This window comes from Emys orbicularis, chromosome 2, assembly GCF_028017835.1.
Source record: "Emys orbicularis isolate rEmyOrb1 chromosome 2, rEmyOrb1.hap1, whole genome shotgun sequence".
Classification (NCBI taxonomy): domain Eukaryota; kingdom Metazoa; phylum Chordata; order Testudines; family Emydidae; genus Emys; species Emys orbicularis.
This window is the reverse complement of record NC_088684.1, coordinates 35954927-35974151: the sequence shown is the minus strand read 5'-3', so window position 1 is coordinate 35974151 and position 19225 is coordinate 35954927. Positions and strand designations below refer to the sequence as shown.

Here is a 19225-nt window from a genome sequence, read left to right as displayed (position 1 = left end):
TTGATTAAAAAATGGTGTAAATCTTGTGGCATGCTTGAAAGCAGCTTCTATTGTTTGTCCTGGCTTCTGTACAAGTCACAGTTGTGGTTGCTCAACCAGTGTTTTATTTTTCCTCTGTGTCCCTGTCATATTTCTTTTCATTTTTATGCAACAGTTTTTATGGAAATCAGTGATAGTTCAACTGAAGTGTAACTAAGATTTACTGTTTTTACATTCTATATCCCAAAAGGACTATTTAGTGAAAACTAAAATAAATCAAACCATGGGCAATTCTGTTCAGAATTTTGCAGTACTTGCACATATCAAATATTTTATTTTTAGTGCACTTTAGTTTATATTAATAGGCAGAATGAACTGCAAACACAAAGGCCATTTTACATCTCTGCTTCAACCATTTATTTGAAGACCGGTGTAAAGGTGTAGAAAACTTGACCCACAAGCCTTTTAGCCATTGATTTCAATACTGTATTTTAGAGTTTATTTTTTTATTTTAGGACAGATTTAAATTTTAGAGTGAGCTGCAAACAAAAAATGTTGACTTGCATTCCATCCTTAGCTTGAAACAAAGTTTATCTGCAGTTTGCAAATAACTGAATATAATGCAGAATAGTCCAAGGTGGAGAGGATTAACTAGAGAGAATTCTGTCGCTGTTAGCTCTGACGAATCCATTATTTGGGTAAATTAGACCTGTTATCCCAATTATATAGAAAGAACCAATAATGTGCTCAATCTGTTACTTTGCTATTCCCCCTCCCATCCCCCTCCCCCCCCCCCCCGTGGAATTTAGCCCTTAAATGTTATTGATGATTTTATAATAGAAACTAATATATATGGCTTCATTACACAGCTCTGGAAGTGAAAAGGGGCTTTGAAGTGGCATAAATTACATTTACACCCACTTTAAAGCCCCTTTATGCTGCCCCAGTGGGAGGGGGGTGGGAGAAGGAGGTGTCTAAGCATAAATGACAAACAGGCTCAAGTAGGTTTATCATTGACAAGGAATATGCATAATTTAAAATGTACTGCATGGAATATCTGGGGTGGTTTTTTTTGTTCTAATAAAAATATAGTGATACACAGCCTTGTGAAATATAAGGAAAATGATATAATATGAGTGGCTGAATATCAATGCAGCATGTGATATTACAGACAAAATTTGCCACAGGTTATGTCTTCACTGCAATGTAAGCACAGGGTTAGTAAAATTCAAGTTAGCAGACCCTGGGTTTGTTAACTTAGGGCTTGAGGATCTACACTCATCTGTAACCCCAGGTTAGGAATTGCTGAACCCTGGGTCCCAGCCTGGGGCTCCAACATTGCATTATGCAGGCCTGAGTCCAACCACTCATACAGGCAAGTCGCATCTTAGGCACATTTAACATGCACAAATTCAGCTTTGCGCGGTCGGCAAAAACGGGGGGGGAAAAAGAAAAACAGCAATATAAAAACTGCATCTGTAGTGCGGGCGATTCTGCCCGCCATTGAACTCAATGAGTGTTTCACTATACGTGGTTTTCCCTTTACGCGCTAACCGCGGAACGGAACCCCCGCGTAAGATGAGACTTGCCTGTATTCCAGGCTTCCTAGTGCTCTCCCAAAATGCGGCTGCTCTAGCCCTTTGTTCATGGCACAGTGTGGAAAAACTTGACTGTCCAGAGGACAAAGAAAGTCAGCCTGTGGAATACTTTTGGCAGACTTCCAAAGCGTGAGTGCAGTGGGGCTGCGTCTACATTGCAAAGCAACAGGGCTTGAACCCTGGGCTTCAGCTTGAGTCAGGTGCAGATCCTCCACCTCTGTGGGATCCTGGGACCAAGCCCTGGGTTAGTGCGATTTGTGTGTAGACAGAAGTTAGGCTTGAGCCTGATTTCGAACCCTGGGCTTACATTGCAGGGTAGGCATACCCATAGCCTCATTTTAACATTCAATTGTGTACACTCTTGTGGACATTTTAATGTCGGTTTTTTCTTGTTTAGTTGCTCACGGAAGAAGAGCAAGGTTTTCTCCATTTATTTGGCTCTTTCTCTTTTTTTATTTGGTCATATCTAACATATAGCTTAATAGGAATACTAGATTATAATGATTTGGAAATAAAAAAATGTGATGCACACTGTAAAAATAGCTAGTGGCACATGATTACAAATACACAAGAATCACTTTTTATGAGTAAAGAGGGATCACATGTTCCATCTAAAAGTGATTCTTTACCATAGTGGAAGAATAATAATATTGACCGTTTATAACTTCTTATTATCTAGGCATGAATATTCCTTTCAAGAGACCAACTCAATAAAAATTTGCTCCAATGACCTGATCCTATAAGCATCTTGCATGAACATCAGTTAGGCATTTTGCATTCAGACCCTACTTAATAATAATTTATTATTGAGGAGTTAATACATAACATTAAAAACAGTTAATGTTTCATTTACTGGGCATTATATATATGGATATAAAATAGCCAGTCAGAAAGCTCCACTTGCATGAGTTCTAAAGCAGTTTTGTTGACTTGATGCCTCTTTTGCATTGTCGCAGATTGTTGTAGAATAATTCATTAAATACAGTGAAAGTTTTACAATACTGTAGTAAATAGCCCTTTTTTACCATAGCCAGTGCTTTGGGTTGTTTTGTGCTTAATATCCAAGTACTACATATTCTATTAATAAAACTAACAGATTGCACCACCAAGGAGACATTCTATATGTTCTGATACCATTTAACAAAGTTGGGGTGATTGAAAAGTGTAGACTACAACCAACTATGAAGTCCACGCCATGAGTGCTGACAAGACACACGAGCAGAGGCAGTAGTGCTGCTCCTTAGGAGCCCCCTATCGAAAAAGTAAAGTAGACGGACAAATGTGATAAAAGAAAACCTTGACACCAGCTGCTCTCTCTAGCACTGTCTCCTCTCTGAGCCTGCGGCCCTTTTCCCGCTGCTTCAACTTCTGGATTTGGGGGACTCACTCGCTAGCTCACCTATTAACAGAGAGAGGAGTCGACAGAGAGTTTGCTGAGCGCTTTGCGCGCGCCAGCAAAGCCGGGGCTGGCTGTTCTCCTGCCTTCACACCGACCGAGCAGTCAGTATTGACTCCCAGCTGCGAGCTGCACATGACATGGCTTTGGCTCCGACCCTCAGCAGCAGTCCCGGAGGCAGGGCTCGCTGACGGCTAGTTCCCGGGCTCGGCTGGACGCCGCCGCTCGCTCTCCCCTGAGCCAGCAGCAGAGCCGCTGAGGGCAGAGAAGAGCTGGGTCTAGCGCCAAGCCCGGGAGCGCGGTCGCCTGCTGACTGGCGGGGCCGGCCGCTCCCTGTGCGCCCGCTGAGCCCCGTAGCCCGGGGAAAGGGGCCGCCTGCCCCCTCCCCGCTGCCGAGGCTCCGGCGGCACCTGCTGCCAGGCTGCGCAAGCCGCCAAGACGCCTCGCTTCTTGTACCGCGCCAAAGGCAGGATGGGCCGGCAGGGGCCGCGCGCGGGGCGCAGCGTGCAGAGGTCCCCGAGCCGGAGCAGCCTCTCCGCCTCCTTCGAGGCGCTCGCCGTCTACTTCCCCTGCATGAGCTCCCTGGAGGAGGAGGAGGACGATGGCGGTGAGGAGCCGGGCGCGGGGGAGGCTGGCGGCGGGGATGCCCCGGGCGGTTTAGCCAACTCCCAGGAGCTGAACGGGGGACTCGCCGGGGCGGGGGATGCCTTGAACCCTGGGGTGACAGCGAGAGCTGCGGGGGCCACGGGGCAGGAGCGAGCTCAGACAGCGCGCAGCCCCCCGGGTGCCGGGAGCTCTGCTCTGGGCTGCCGGGTGGGGAGCGCGGTGCCATGCCCCGTGCTGGCCGGGGAGCGCTGCGCCGATGGTTTGGCTTGTCCCTGTAACCCTCAAGCAAAGCAAGTGGGGGAAAGTGTCACGTTTGCTGTTTAAAGCGGTGGTTGGATTCTTATAGGATGATGTGGCGACTAACGTGCAAAACCAGCTCAGTGCTTAACTGTCGAGCTTCGTTTTCCCCCATTTAGATGAGGATAGTGCTGAGGTCCTCGACGGTAGATTGTGTCCCGTTTTTAAATGGCTTCCTGTTTACATTTTGAACGCCTCAAGTATATATAATTGAATCTGTTGTGTGTTATTACAAATAATAATACGCTCGGAATTCTTTGTGTTAAGAGTGTAATTAGTGACACGCTGCTTTGTAAATCAGAACTGAGCTATAATTTAGAAGAAGCCTTTTACATGGTCAATGAAACCAATAAGAGTAATTTTGACATTAGATCATTTGCTAAGTATTATTTATACAGGAAAGTGTTCCTGGGTTTTTCGGTTTTATTTTCTTTAGTAAACTGTCTGGAGAGCAGTAAATACAGTCTTCTAAGACTTTGTTGGCAAGATTGAGCTTGCCAACAGTTCTTACTCTGTAGTTAACACACCAATTCCAAAACAGTTACAGTCCGTTTTGAATAATTAAATACTGTCCCTATTTAACACTTCCTTAGTCATTCATTTGATGGATGTAGGCAAAAGACCTAGTTTTAGAGCCAGATCCTGTAAATCCTGGCTCATGTAAATAATCTCCGTTCATGAAAGTAGCCCCACTCAATTCAGTAGGGCTATTAGTATAAATATGATTTACCTATGTGAGTTACAGGATCAGACCCTTATGTGAAAAATACTGGAAATATATTTTCCCAAATAACAGTAGTAAATTAATTCAACTCAGATTTGACTGTAGTTAAAATAGATAATTCTAATGGAAAATTAGGAAAACTGAGCTACCTAATTAACACAGAACCTGAAAAACCAAATTTTCTCTTTTTATCATTTACCGTTTGGAGTGTACGCATAGAAAATATATGTACTTACGCATAATACCAAATTCTTGCTAGGCTACAAATGATTTTTCTTGAGCTCATGTTTTGAAAATTGACTTCAGAAAAAAAATAAATGGGCATTTTCATAATTTTACAGGTAGAACTGTTTTAAATTTAATTGGCATTTATCACAAGGAATTTAAGGTTTATGTCTTCAGAAATAGTAATTAAAATATGCTCCAAAAATTTCTTGTTAAATACATGCTGTTTTTAAAGCAATTAAATTACCATAAATTATGCTGAATGTATTTAGATTTTCTTTTAAAAGAACATCTTTGTACATTTCAGAACAGTTGTTCTTCCATTTTCTAGCATGGGTTACAATTATTATATGTATCCTGTCTCATCAACATTGTATTGGTGCACCTAGTTATTTTATTTTGGCCTACTTACTTTGTTTCTCTAGATAAATAATTACTATTCAGTAGGTGCCTTTGTATGTTAAAAACTGATGATTGGTATTTTAATGAAATTTCAACCACCTTAAAGAACTTTTCCAGTGAATGGATAGTAAGTCAGTAGAGGAACAACTAGAATATCTAATTAAAAATTAATTGGCATATATACAATCCTTCCTTTACTTACTTTGTAATATCAGTTTGTATATTTTCCCATCCTGGTTGTTTTTGACTCTCTATCAGAACAACAACAACAAAAAAGATGTATGTACACTTTTCAGTGTTTTGTTAACCTCTAAAACTGACCATATTCTGAGTTCAACCATATATGACAATGATTCTCATGTAATTTAAATGAAAACATTGAAATATGTTTCCCACATAATTTGTGTGAATTTGGGTTTCTGCTGCCTGATATTTTGGATACACATGAGGTTATAAAGGGAATGAAAAGGCATGGAAGTCAAATTCATCTCTCAAACACACTCAGTGAATCTGTGAAAATAACCATTAGATGTATTTGATGGGCTCCAAGTAGCCTCTGCACACAGATCAGGATCTGCCATATTCTGAAACATTTTATATCATTACTTTCATGTGTTGTCAGATCCCATAAGTGGGTGTGGTTTGATCCAAAGTGAGCAGTATACACAAACAACCTCTCCCCTCCGTGATCTTTGTATGCAGTCATCTGAAAAGGCAGATCCCAAACTCATTTCATGAGTAAACTGTTCCAGCCCTGAGGTGGAATAACTGCTGCATGTGGTGCGTAGGCAAAAGATAGATGTCTCACCATATGAGCTTTTAGAAAAAATTTCAGCTAAATCAGACATACTAGTACAAATAGAAAATCTGTCTTTCGGGATATTTGTGTGGATTTGTGAAACTGACTTGAGGACCTTTGGTCCATAAACCATTGAATTGAATACACATATATGTATTTTTACATCTGGAAAGATACAATGTGGATAATAATCTTCATTTTAGAAGTGATCAAAGTGTAAGTCAATCAAATTTATTAATAAGAGTTAAGCTACAATTTTTAATACCATGTTTGAGAGAACATAGCCCAATGGAAATTGATTTAGGTCCTGACTCCCCACTACATCCAAGTTATGCTCAAATATAGTGGAAAAGGATGGACACAGGGAGCTCCCTGATTCAGAATCACCTGACCCTCAGTGCAAGTTAGGTCCTGCCCATAGGCAGTGGACAGTTGGGTGTAACAAAGCTTGCTCTACTTCACCACATCTCCCCCTCAGCCTGTCTGCAAGAATGCCCCCAGGGGGTGGCAGTTGGGCATAGTAGGCAGAGGTAACTCAGAGTTCCCCTGCACAGGAAGAATTCTCCACTTGCAATCTTCAGCCACTTTAAGACTACTGTGCGCCACTTAGCAGACTGGAAAAGCTAGCCCTTAGTCAATTTATGACATAAATTGTATTGCTGAGATATAATGATTGTAACAATCATGAATAAGAGATAAGAAATTGAGCAACTTTTCCAGTATACAGAGTGCTTTATGTTTCCTAGTTGCCTCTATGTTGAAGAATCTGTGTGGGCATTGAAGTTTCAGCCAGTTATTTATTCTGAATAACATTTTATTTCATTATTATTTTTATCTATGGTATGTATAGTAAAAAACATTATTAAGAAGCTAATTCTAAATTAGACAGCCAGAGAGAAGTGTATGGTGGACACACACACATCAGTAGACATCCATATGGTATTACAGCAAAGCCTGAGTCACATATAGATGCTATCAAAGGAATTTTTTTTAGCATTACTGTGTCACATTAACTGACAGTTAAAGTTTAGCCCCTACTGAAAGAAGTGTTTGATATTTGGAACAAAATTAAATCAAATTTAGCATGGGGAAAGGTTTGGATGACAATCTCCACCTGTCTAATCCAGCCACTTTTAAATATGAAATCCTGGCCCCATTGAAATGAATGGGAATTTTGACACTGGGTACGTCTATACTTACTTCCTGGTCCGGATGTAAGTGATCGATCTTCTGGGATCGATTTATCGCGTCTTGTCTAGACGCGATAAATCGATCCCGGATCAATCCCGGAAGTGCTTGCCGTCGACGCCGGTACTCCAGCTCAGCGAGAGGAGTACGCGGCATCGACGGGGGAGCCTGCCTGCAGCGTCTGGACCCGCGGTAAGTTCGGACTAAGGTACTTCGAATTCAGCTACGTTATTAACGTAGCTGAATTTGCATACCTTAGTCCGAAGTGGGGGGTTAGTGTGGACCAGGCCACTGACTTCATAGAACTCAGGAATTCACCCTGTGACTTGAGTTTGTGACTTTTTAGATGGCCACAGTGTAAGATTGTTCCATGATGTAAAAATGGTGAGTTTGAGTTTGCTAAGCTTTTTCTGGGCTCTGGCAGAAGGAAGGCCTGATTTTCACTACCACAAGTAGCTACACACCACAGTGTGGACACAGCCTAATTTTCACTGCAGTGTGTAACTTCACATATCTTACATGCCAGCCATGCCGCCATCAGTCTAAACAAGGCCTAAGTCAGGCACTGATGGTATGTGTGCTTCCATATCATAGAAATGTTACCTGACCTAGATAGAAAGCCAGCCCTCACCAACAACTGAAACATCTTCTAAATACCACTGAGATACACACAATGTTTGGGTAGGATTTGATCCTTCCCCATATAGGGACATGTTCGTTGGTATACTCCAGCTACTTTTTGCTATGTCATTAACCCAGGCCTGGTCTACTCCGAACACTTAGATTGATCTAATTACGTTGCTTAGGGCTGTGAACTAGTTAAGCCGACCTAAGCCCCGGTAGAGACACTGCTAGCTCAAAGGAAGAATTCATTCATGGGGTGGATTAACTACAGCAACAGAAAAACACCTTCTGCCACTGTAGCATGTCTATGCTATTGCGCTCCAGCAGAACAGCTGCAGCACCATAAATGTGCTGCAGTAGTGTCTGTAGTGTAGACAAGCCCCCACTTTAACTGGCTGATCAGACCAGGTTTCGATTGTCAAAATGTGGCATAGGAGCTGGAGTGCACCAGTGAATCTAGCCTGGTTAGGAAAAAAGCATTCTAACATAGTGAAAAGAGATTATTCTGATTAGGGGCTGCTCCCCATTTGCCGCCCAGAAGCCCTCCCCTGGCCTTCTCATCCTACACCCCTTTGGACTGGGGACCTCCTCCCTTGCAACCTTTCCCAGAGGACCCAGGCATCTCCCTGCCTCCCCCAGCCCCCGCATGCCAGACTCCCAGTCACAGTATAAGGGATTCAGCTTGGGGTTTGTTTTTTCCATAAAAACACCCCACCCAGTCCCTTGCACTTGTTCATAAAAACACCCCACCCAGCCCCTTCCACTCTGAACTCCCAGCTTTTTGCAGTTTGGCTTTTTTCATAAAAACACCTTTACTTCCTCTTCTAAATGGTATTGTGATATTGATGTATGATGTTAAACAGCAGCTTGGCAAAGCTGCCTAGAAGATGCATGGAATCAGCAAAGCTCTCAGTTGCCCTGGAATTAGCCCCTCCATGGTCAGCGTCACCTGCTTTTACAGCTGTTCTGGCAGAGCTGGAGGTGATTTCAGGCAGCTTGTACGTCTGTCCTCACCCCCAAGAGGACTTAACAAACTACACTCAGATACCGTGGTGATGAGTGCGACATAGATGTCTAGATCTTCTTTAAAAAAAATGCTGAAACAACTTGAGCAAAATTAAAAATGTGACTGAAACATAACTTGCATATTCTGGGACCCAAGTCTACCAGGAAAACCAAGGGAGAAAATTAGAAAAGATCTGCTGGCAGGCTGACATTTATTAGACCTATTAGAGTCAGAGCCTAACGCAACCTGAATATTTGACTGAAGTGACTGGATAGAGCTTTAAAACTGTATTCCTCTTTTGACTTCGTTGGATGTTTCCCATATAGTCAGAATAGTAAAACTCCATGGCACCATTGCTTCAGCTGGAGTTACAAATGTGTAGCCGGAACTGTTTGAAAACACCTGCAGTCCCCACTATATTATGAAACTTGCACTATATCTAGGAGAGTGTTTGGGACTAAACCTTGGCAGCAGGGGTCTGTTTAAATAATGTTCTTTATGCTGGCTGGGGTCGTATAGATATTCATCTGTTATATCTCACCTGCAAAAATAGGCTTTAGGCCTGTGTCTAATTTGTGTAATGTCATCCAACTATTTGGCAAGATTTCTCTCATTAAGTCCTAACAGAGGGTGGTGAGTTATTTAAACACTCTCTACATTGCTCAAAAATGTTACACAGATCCTGGTGATAATGTGTATAATGGTCCTTTGCAACTCTAACAATAAACAAAAGTTGAGTAGAGATTGGTTTTACTATGATTATTGCATGTTTCAAATGTATACTTTTCTAATATATGTAATAGTAATAAAACTGCAATAAAAACAATTTTTAAAAAGGCAGGATTTCTCCTAAATATGTACAACATTTACAATTTACAGAAGTGTATTCTACCCAGGACACTACAGAATTCCTGTTAACATTAATGAGCACATGAAGAGAGTATACCACCTTAGTAGTTTTAACATAGACTATCTCTGAAGATGATCAGCTTTTGACCTCTCTAACTAGCAAAATTAAAGTCTGGGAGTTGAATGGTTTGAGTGATGGGGATATATATCTACTTCTCTAATCCTCATATAGACTATATAAAATAAGAGTTTTATTCAACAAAATTACTTGCTCTATTTTTTTTAGGGATTTTAATAGTTTGGGGTGGGCTTGATTCACCACTGCTTTGTACTTTGTGTAGTCTGTGCAGACACAGTTCAAGGTGGGTGTAAAATGGTACCATTCTAATATGGCAGCATTTTATACTCACTCTGCACAGGTGTAGATGACTATGCAAAGTACAAGGCAGTTGTGAATCAGGCCCATGGTGCATGAGGTTTGAAAACATTACTCTGATTCTGGAAAATAGCCAGGGAGAGTTGCTGTGAGGAGTTGTGCTGTCTGTTCATATCCTATTATCAGGAATTGTACATTTGTAAAGAAAAGTAGATTAGGATAATTTAATAAGCCTACATTTGCCATCTACTTATTTTTCTGTCCTAACAGAAATAACCCACTTCTTGGGTTCCAGTGCATGAACCACTCAGTGCTGTAACAATATCAATAAAGTTAGCCATAGCTAGGTTAAAGTGTTTAGGAGTTAGTTAAAGACAAAAGATCAGAAGTTGTGATTATATTTAGTGTGTTTTGTATATTCCCAAATCAGCAGCTGTACTGGAATTTACTTTGCAGAGTGATGAATTAAGGTTTACTCCTTGTAGCTTTGGGCAAAAATTTCAGAAAGTGTTCCATCATAAGTATTGTGGGTCTATCCTTGTTACATTTTGGCCAAATAAGCAACTAAAGATTTAACACAAATTACTTTTTTTGGGTAGTAGTATATATTTGTTCCTTAATGTCAAATACTTTTTCTGTACAACTATAAAACTTCATTCTTGGTTTATTCACTGTTCCACTTAGATTTTCTTAGATAAATGATGATCACGTGAAATATGAATTGCAACTATTATGGGTTTTATATTTGTTGTATCTTACAATGAGTCACTTAACAACAATAACAGTTTAATGGTGAAAATAGTAAGGTTTGAATTATCAAAGTAACAAGGGGCAAAACAGAGGGATATATTCTCCTTATGGGTGCACAGACATAACTGTCACTAATATCAATGCAAATACAAGTGAGTACAGAGAGGAAAAGAGAAAAGGAAGCTGCTCAGAAATACCCAGAAAAAATAAAGGTGTGGTGTTGTGCAGTTAAGAAGACAGACAGTCTCTTTTGAGACCATAAGACAACTCTAAATTGACTTCTGTTGAGCGCTTACCAATGATTCCTCATACAACTTTATTTCAACCCCAATCAAGGGCTGGGGATGATGAGGGTGTTTAAAGTTATTCCAGATTAGGAACCTATACACACACATAAAGGTTTAGGTTAGTTTTGAACTGGTAACTTCCATGCAACAGCAATGTTCCTTCTTCCACTCAGCCATCCCTCTGGCCTCTCATCTGAACTGAGTCACTTGTTTCAGATAAAATGGATATGGGAAAAGAAGAATATTTTAAAATGAGAAACCACAATAGCCACACTCAGAACAGCTGGTGAAATAGGTGCACATGTGCTGAGCCTTGAGCAGCTGTTGCTCTGATGATTCTTTTGCCTCTTCCATAATTTCACAGTAAATCAAGTTGCAACATATGTGTTCATTCTTAACGTAAGTTTTGTTGAAGAGTGAAGGCAAATAGATTTAGAATTGTCACTCTTCCTTACATGATTAACAACAGTTAATGACAAGACCAAAAGACCATTCTGAAGGTGTATTATAGTGACCTTGTAGAATCATGCACAGTGGAAGTGTTCTGTCATGTTTGCATTAGAGAGTATAACAACACTGAATTGGGAATTATCAGTACTTGAATATAAACTGAACAAAAACTAACACTGAATGGGGCTAAGAACATTTTTTAAAGAGTGTAATATCGCATGTCTCTTCATGTGAAGAGTATGGGGTTTCCGATATTGTGAACCTTTTATGTGGCCTCCACTGTAATGCAGTGTACAATAGATAGATGCCTGTTTGGCCATGTAGCTGTGTAAGAATATTCTTTTGTTCCTGACATAGTAACTGGATTTTAGATCAATTCTGGACCAATGTTGGAAGTTGGCTGTCAACTTCCATTAGTTTAATCTAAATAATAAAACCAGTAGACACTTGGAACAGTACAAGCAGATATAAATGAAATTGTCACCCTTTGCCCTTCATTTTTCAGATCTAATACAAAGCTCTTAGTTCTTGTATTTATGTTTATTGATATTGATGGATGTAATTAGTTTTGATGTAGCAAAAACTGATTTTGCTTTATTGGATGCTAAATTCATGAGTGGCCAAAATTTTGCAGCAAAGTTAATCGTCCTATTATTCATCATATCACTGTAGTGATTAAAAGTAAAAGCCTTGGGCAGTATACAGGCTGAAGTCAGCTATTTATCCATAGAACAGGGCCAAGCAACTGGAATTCAAGCTTCCCTACACCATTCGCTGGAATTAGAGATTAGCAACTCAGACATGACTTGGAATGACCACCTCTAGTCATGAAAGAGGGAAGTTTAGTCTCTATGCCGCTTCAGTACTTAGCTTTTTTGTCAAGGCTATCAACAAGTGTGGTACCTGGAGAATAGATCATAATCCCTAATGTCAAATCACTACACCCAAATTCTACTTTATTCATTTTTTCTTCTTTATCTGTCTATCTCAGTATCTAAAATTAAAATAGAACATATGTAAGCACTGATGTCTACATTTAGGTATAGAGATAGAATTTCCATATTATTGTGCATAAAACTAAGCACAAGCTGAATTTCTTCTGCAATACATAGATAAAGCTAACTAACTAAAAATAACAGGAAAGGAAAAGGAAAGATCTGAAATAGGGATCGTATTTTGTTGTTCACCTTCCTCAATAATAGATATCTATAACTTCATTTAGCAAATGATGACCAAATGCTTTTTAACCTGAATCAGACCATTTCTGAAATAGTGTAGGTTTTAGTTTAATAGTGACATTTCAACAGAATCGCTGGAGAAGAGTGCATTTATCAAAGGACAAAATATTTTTAACTACCCTCAATTGTGTATGTAATAAATCTAATTACCTTTGTGAGTTGAATATATTTCAAGGGTTTTTATGTTCTCGTTCTCTCAATGCTGTCATAAAAAAACAGCAACTCATAGAACCAATATATTTTAAAAGATCTACAATATCACAGTCTGCTGATTGTTGTGTCAAAGTGTCTGTTGCTCAAATATATGTGCACAGTATTTTTAATACATATTTGTATATTCCTACTTTGGCATCCTTCTATAATGTGTATTGTCTATATTATTGCCCTCGAAGTAAATCTATTTATTATAGTGAGATACCACTAAGTGTTCTGGTCTGTTTTTACAGAAGCCGGTGGTAAGAAGCTGCGGAGCACTGTCCAAAGAAGCACAGAGACTGGGCTGGCTGTGGAAATGAGAAACTGGATGACACGTCAGGCCAGCCGGGAATCTACAGATGGCAGCATGAACAGCTACAGTTCTGAGGGAAAGTGAGTAAGATTGACTGGTTATTATGTTCTTGTCTTATGTTTCTCCACTAAACTAGTCCTATAAAAAACCAGGAGCTGAATCCTAAAGTCCATACTCAGGGCAGAACTCCCATTTAAATCAATTTGCTTGAGGGAAGTTTTCCGAGTAAAAACAATGTCTAAAATGTTCTTCTATGATCTGTATATGGAGGGATCGCCTACTGCCTATGTTGTAGTTGTTAGTGTCACTTTGCAGCACCATCACTAAGACCTGCAGAGAGTTCTCAGTGGGTCTAGGATCTGAGTGTATAGGTTGGGAGGAATACAGATGGGTGTACTAAGTGCATCGTACCTCTTGTAACCTGGTGGAGAATCTGCCATCAGGAGTCTTTCTACTCTGTGAAACCTACTTCAGGCAGAGGACCTCTAGCACATCTTCCATGATCCACAAATTCTATAATCAGAACCTACTTCTTTTTCCAAATACCCCTGCCTATACTGACACAACCTGTTAGAAAGTCGTCAAGGTGACCCTTTGTGTGTTTTTGCATGGGCAAGAGTAAAGATTTGGCCCTATGTTTTTAACTTCCTACACTTGGCTTTTTCAAGAGGGTCCAAGTTAAATAATTTTTTAAATAAAATCTGCACAAATAGTTTACACAAATGTCTCACAAAGTATGGTTTATACGCATGTGGTGTACTCTACCAGGCAATAGACTCTACAGAGCTTGGTGTATCAAAGTACATAATTTTTATATGGCTAGAGCCGTGAAAATAATTTGTAATGAATAATTAATTTGACCCGTTTTTCCTCTTTTTTCTGTTCATAAATCATCCACAGAAAGTTTGTGTCAAAAGTATTAGTTATTAACCAGATAATTTCTGTGACTAATTTTTGGTCTGTAGTTGTTCACAGGCAAATTTTAGTATATGAAATTTGAGTTCTTTTGTTTAATTATATAAGCCTTATGGTGCATTTCTCTTCCCTGATTAGATAAGAAGAGTTTTCAGGTGCAAATACACATGCATGTGATTCTGAAAATTGTTTCCATGAATATTTGCACACTCAATTAAAGTTCACTATTTCACCAAACATTTCTGCCATTACTGGCATTCATTTGCTTGAGTATTTGTAGAAAGCAAACACAGTCAAAGTGAGTTCACTTAAAAATGTAAACAAATATTTGCCAAAAACTTTACTTCAATGCGACTGCTCGTGTGCTTCAGGTTAAATATGTGCTTAAGTACCTTGTGGAATCCAGGCCCTTATTAATAGCGCAGGAATTAACAATATCTTTGATGTAACAAAAAAGGAGCAAGATGGAGAAATGTCATAATGGAGGAGAGAACATGAGAATTAGATCATCCTAATCAACTGTGTACTGGAGCCTGAGTTGCCATTGGTTGAGGTTGTTAAAAAGAGCTTGCAAATGGTAATTTAAACTGTTCTGTTTCCTTTAGTCTGATTTTCCCAGGTGTGCGGTTGGCCTCTGACAGCCAGTTCAGTGATTTTCTAGATGGACTTGGCCCTGCCCAGCTAGTAGGACGCCAAACGCTGGCAACACCATCTATGGGTAAGAATTCATATCTTGCAGTTTCAGCATAATCTTTGTGATCTAATAATTAAAGAACCATAATAGGAATCAAGAGAGCTGAGTTCTAGTTCTGGCCATGCCATGGACTTGTTGTGTGATCTTGAACAAGTCACCAAGGGCCAAATTTTCAAAAGTGTCTTCTAACTATCGCGACCTCATCTTCAGATGAAATTGGTTATTGTTGTTGATGCTCAACAGCTCTGAAATCAGGACCTAGGTGACTCAAGTTGCTTATTGAAATATTCAGACACTCAAAACTAGAGGTTCGGTTTTGAAAATTTGGTCCTTAATCTCTCTGTACCTAAGTTTCCCATCTGTAAAATGGGGATAATATTACTTACCCACTGGTATGAGCAGCTGGAGATTGTCAAGTGAAAAGTGCTGTTTAAATGCAAAAATTTGTAGTTATTGTTCATATAATCTTTAAATGTACAAACATCTTTTGATGCATATTTTTTTAAACTAGAAGCATGATGGAAATAGTTTGCAACAGCTTTACAAATGTATTTTAATGGCTCTTTTAGTGACTCTTAGCTCACTGAAGTGTATGTAAAGGGGAAAAGAAATTTAATTTAGATTAGGGGAGAGAAACCAAGATGAGAATATTATCTGTAGTGGGTTTTGTACTGTACAGGACCTCAAATAGCAGTGGGAAAAAATCTTTAAAAAGTATCTATTATAGTTAATTCCTTATTGACTTTGTTGGTGTTATGTGAAAGAAAGAAGATGTCATACATTAATTCCATAACATGTCACTAGTTTATATATGATTGGATGTTCTTGAATCGCAATGTCTCAAAATTTTCCTCTCACAGGTGATATCCAGGTTGGAATGATGGACAAAAAAGGACAGTTGGAGGTAGAAATAATACGAGCCCGTGGCCTTGTTGTAAAACCAGGTTCAAAGACACTGCCAGGTAAGAAAAGAAGAACCTATTTATGTGAATAGGAATACCTTGCTAACACACTAAGTTCTGTCTGCAGAAAAATTTCTGAGGCTTCACTGTTCAAGTTGAGTGAAATCTATTAACAAATAGCTAATAGCAGTGGGTTATAGCATTCATTGTACATTGCAAAGTAAAAATGTACTGACCTGGTATGAAAACATACATGTACATATAGAGATTTCATTTCAACCCCAACGTCAGGAGAAAATGTTAACAGCAAATGTCTTTGGTGATGCTGTGCTCTGGGCTCCCATTAAAGGACTACAGCTATTTTAATAACAGCAAATGCCTCCTTGGCTATAGGGAAGGGAAAGGAAGCATGTGTTGAAGATGTGACATAAGTAATTTAAGGGAGAGGAGGAAGTTAACAAAATGCTTGGAATAGATACATAACTTAGAAAGCAGACAGATACCTGATATTTCTTTTCTTTTCTTTTCACAATATATTGTCCTACTATGTTAGTATACAGTGTTGAATAAGGGGACAATACAGTGACATGTTTAGCATGTTTTCTTCTGTCAAAATAGAAATCAGTTTAGAATCTTTCTCTCCACAGCTTTTTGTCTTGCAGATTATTTGAAAGCATAAACTACTTGAGGCTTGATCCAAAGCCCATTGAAGTCTGTGTCCTTTATTTACTTAATGGGCTTTGGATCAGTTTTGTGGCACATACTGTTCATTGAAGAAATGTTTGATTTTTTTTCAGTTAAAAAACTGAATTGATTCATAAAGTAGACAGTACCAAAAGAGAGAGAAATATAGAGAAGGTTTGAATTCTGATAGACATGAATATGTTACATAAAAATAAAGGTTCATAGTTACTGAATACTGTATTCAAGCACTTGTTTAATTAAGGTATTTATCTACTAAATGACAGGACTCAGCGAATGGCGATAGAACATTGCAGCTAGCTTGCAAAATCTGGATTAGCCTTTCACTTACTCTTCTTCATTTCTTCCCCTCTAAGCACCATATGTAAAGGTGTATCTATTAGAAAATGGAGCCTGCATAGCCAAAAAGAAAACAAAGGTAGCAAGAAAAACGCTTGAACCTCTTTATCAGCAACTTTTGTCATTTGAAGACAGTCCCCAAGGAAAAGTTTTACAGGTAATTTACATCAATATTCTTGTCTATCTGAAAATGTTTCACTTGTACAATTCTCACTGAATGAGCCCAAGACTTCCTTCCACGCCTCGTTCTACGAGTCCTGTTATTTCAAAGCCTTGCTGAGCAGATGGCTACCATAGCAATGACTTATGCTCTATTGATGATTAGCCAGTAAGAGGTGCTGCATGAACATTGATCAGGACACACAGGCAAATGAGAACAGGCACAGGGATGGATTTAATTGTAAGGCCACAACTTTATTAAACTTTAATACCCAGGTGGGGTGTTATCTGTCCCATCTCCCTGTACTAGGCCTTTAACTGGGTCCAGGGTGGGGTTTACAGGGCTCCTATCAGATATTCCTTAACACAGGGTAGACTTTCCACTGCTTACCCCTATGAGTCAGCTCACTTTGCTGAATCATCTCACCCTCCCCTCTTGTAAAGGGGACAGAAGGTACCAAAAAGGGACCTTGGTCTGTAAAGTCTTCAGGTCTCCCCTTTTCCCGTAGGTCTGAGATCCACCAACGAAATCCTCGTTCTCTGATTTCTGGTCATTGGCCCTTTTGGCCTTTTATCTGCACTGTACAGTGGTTGCAAGTTGTGATGAACTAAACATTCATACAAATTTCTAACTCCTGTTCCTGTGTAACCTGTGTCTCCATGATGCTACGAGGAAAGTGAAAAAACCTAATAAGCCTCAGCCAGTTTGACACAGACAGGAAAAAAAATCCTTCCTGACCTCTAAAACAGTTCCATGGCATCCTAGAAACACAGTTCCTATATTATATAACTACTGGGAGGGCAGGTAGGCTCAGCTAAAATGGAGCAAGAGGCTCAAGAAACCCTGGACCCTTGTTGAGATTAATGATTGTGGGGAGCAAGGAGCCAGTCTACTCCCATCTCCCTCTGGCTGGGCAGTAGGTGGTGGAGTGCTCAGGGAGAGGAGGGGTCTAGCTCTCGGTATATTCCCCCTTCCATTCCAAAGCTGTCCAGCACTTTGTGGATTCAGCCACCCATTAAACTGTGTGTGTGGCATTAGTACAAGCATATTTTGGATGTATTTGGATGATAAACGGTCTCCATTTCACACTGGGTCTCAATCTTTTAGTTCTTATTTAACATGATTAAATAAGTTTACAGCCCAGAGGACTTCTATGGCTGCACCACTGTAGCAGAACCAGGGCTAGACCATGCCAAAAGTCCAACAGACCATCTTTCTTTAGGGTTGTTGTTTGTGAATAGGTAACTGGTTACATCTGAAGAATTGGTTGCATCAGATCACAGCTTTCATATTTGTTGCTGAAACATCTCTATCTTTTGTTTCCTTTACCAACAGATAATTGTTTGGGGAGACTATGGACGTATGGATCACAAATCTTTTATGGGAGTGGCACAAATACTTTTAGATGAACTGGACTTGTCAAATATGGTGATTGGATGGTTCAAACTTTTCCCCCCTTCCTCCTTAGTAGATCCAACTTTGGCTCCTCTGACTAGAAGAGCTTCCCAGTCATCTCTTGAAAGTTCAACAGGACCTTCTTATGCTCGCTCATAGCAGCTGTGAAACTGTTGTCATAGCAACCAGCGTTACAAAAAAAAAAATTACAGGTCGCAAACCCTGGTAACACTGCATGCTTAATGTTGTGTCTTCTGAGCCTGTTTCTAGGGCTACCAAGCGATCCTGTGTTCTCAGAGAAAGTTGCACACATTGTGCACTAAGGAAGGCCCTCAGGTGAAAGACTGGAGCTGTAAAGAACTAACAGGTTTGGAGTTCAGTGACACTTAAATTTTGGTCCAATCTGAAGCCATGGATTAAACTAAAAGAATCAATGTGTTTCATGCAACAAAAGTCCTTTTCAATGGCATATCTATTTTGTTGCTCCCTTTTAACTGCCCCCCCCCCAAGCCTGGTTATGCCACAGAAATGGAGCTACACCCCTCCCCCATGAAGCCATGTTACAAGTCAGTGGAATAGTAGATGTCAGAAGAACAACAGAAGAATGTAAGACCATTGAAAAAGAAAAGTCAGCTGTCATATGGAACAAAGACCAGAGAAAACTCTTCGTACTAGAATGCTTTAAAAGTTATAGTGGCAGGCTTCATAACTCCAGCTATTGCTACAGTGAAACCCCAGATATGATGGACTCTCTGAAAAATAAAATTCTTTGGATATACTGTACTGTATGAAATTAAAGAAACTTTTTTGCATGGA

General features: G+C 39.7%; 1 protein-coding gene across 39 annotated transcripts in view; it reads left to right on the top strand.

The window, feature by feature from the left end:
• Positions 1-18568, top strand: part of RIMS2 (regulating synaptic membrane exocytosis 2) — a 765985-nt gene extending 747417 nt beyond the window's left edge. For all 39 annotated transcript variants that reach the window (XM_065398069.1, XM_065398065.1, XM_065398088.1 and 36 more), the window contains 5 exons: positions 13241-13382; positions 14823-14935; positions 15772-15873; positions 16872-17011; positions 18350-18568. In XM_065398069.1, the coding sequence (XP_065254141.1) occupies positions 13241-13382; positions 14823-14935; positions 15772-15873; positions 16872-17011; positions 18350-18568 (716 nt within the window). The remainder of the gene's footprint in view (positions 1-13240; positions 13383-14822; positions 14936-15771; positions 15874-16871; positions 17012-18349) is intronic.
• Positions 18569-19225: the final 657 nt, after the last annotated feature.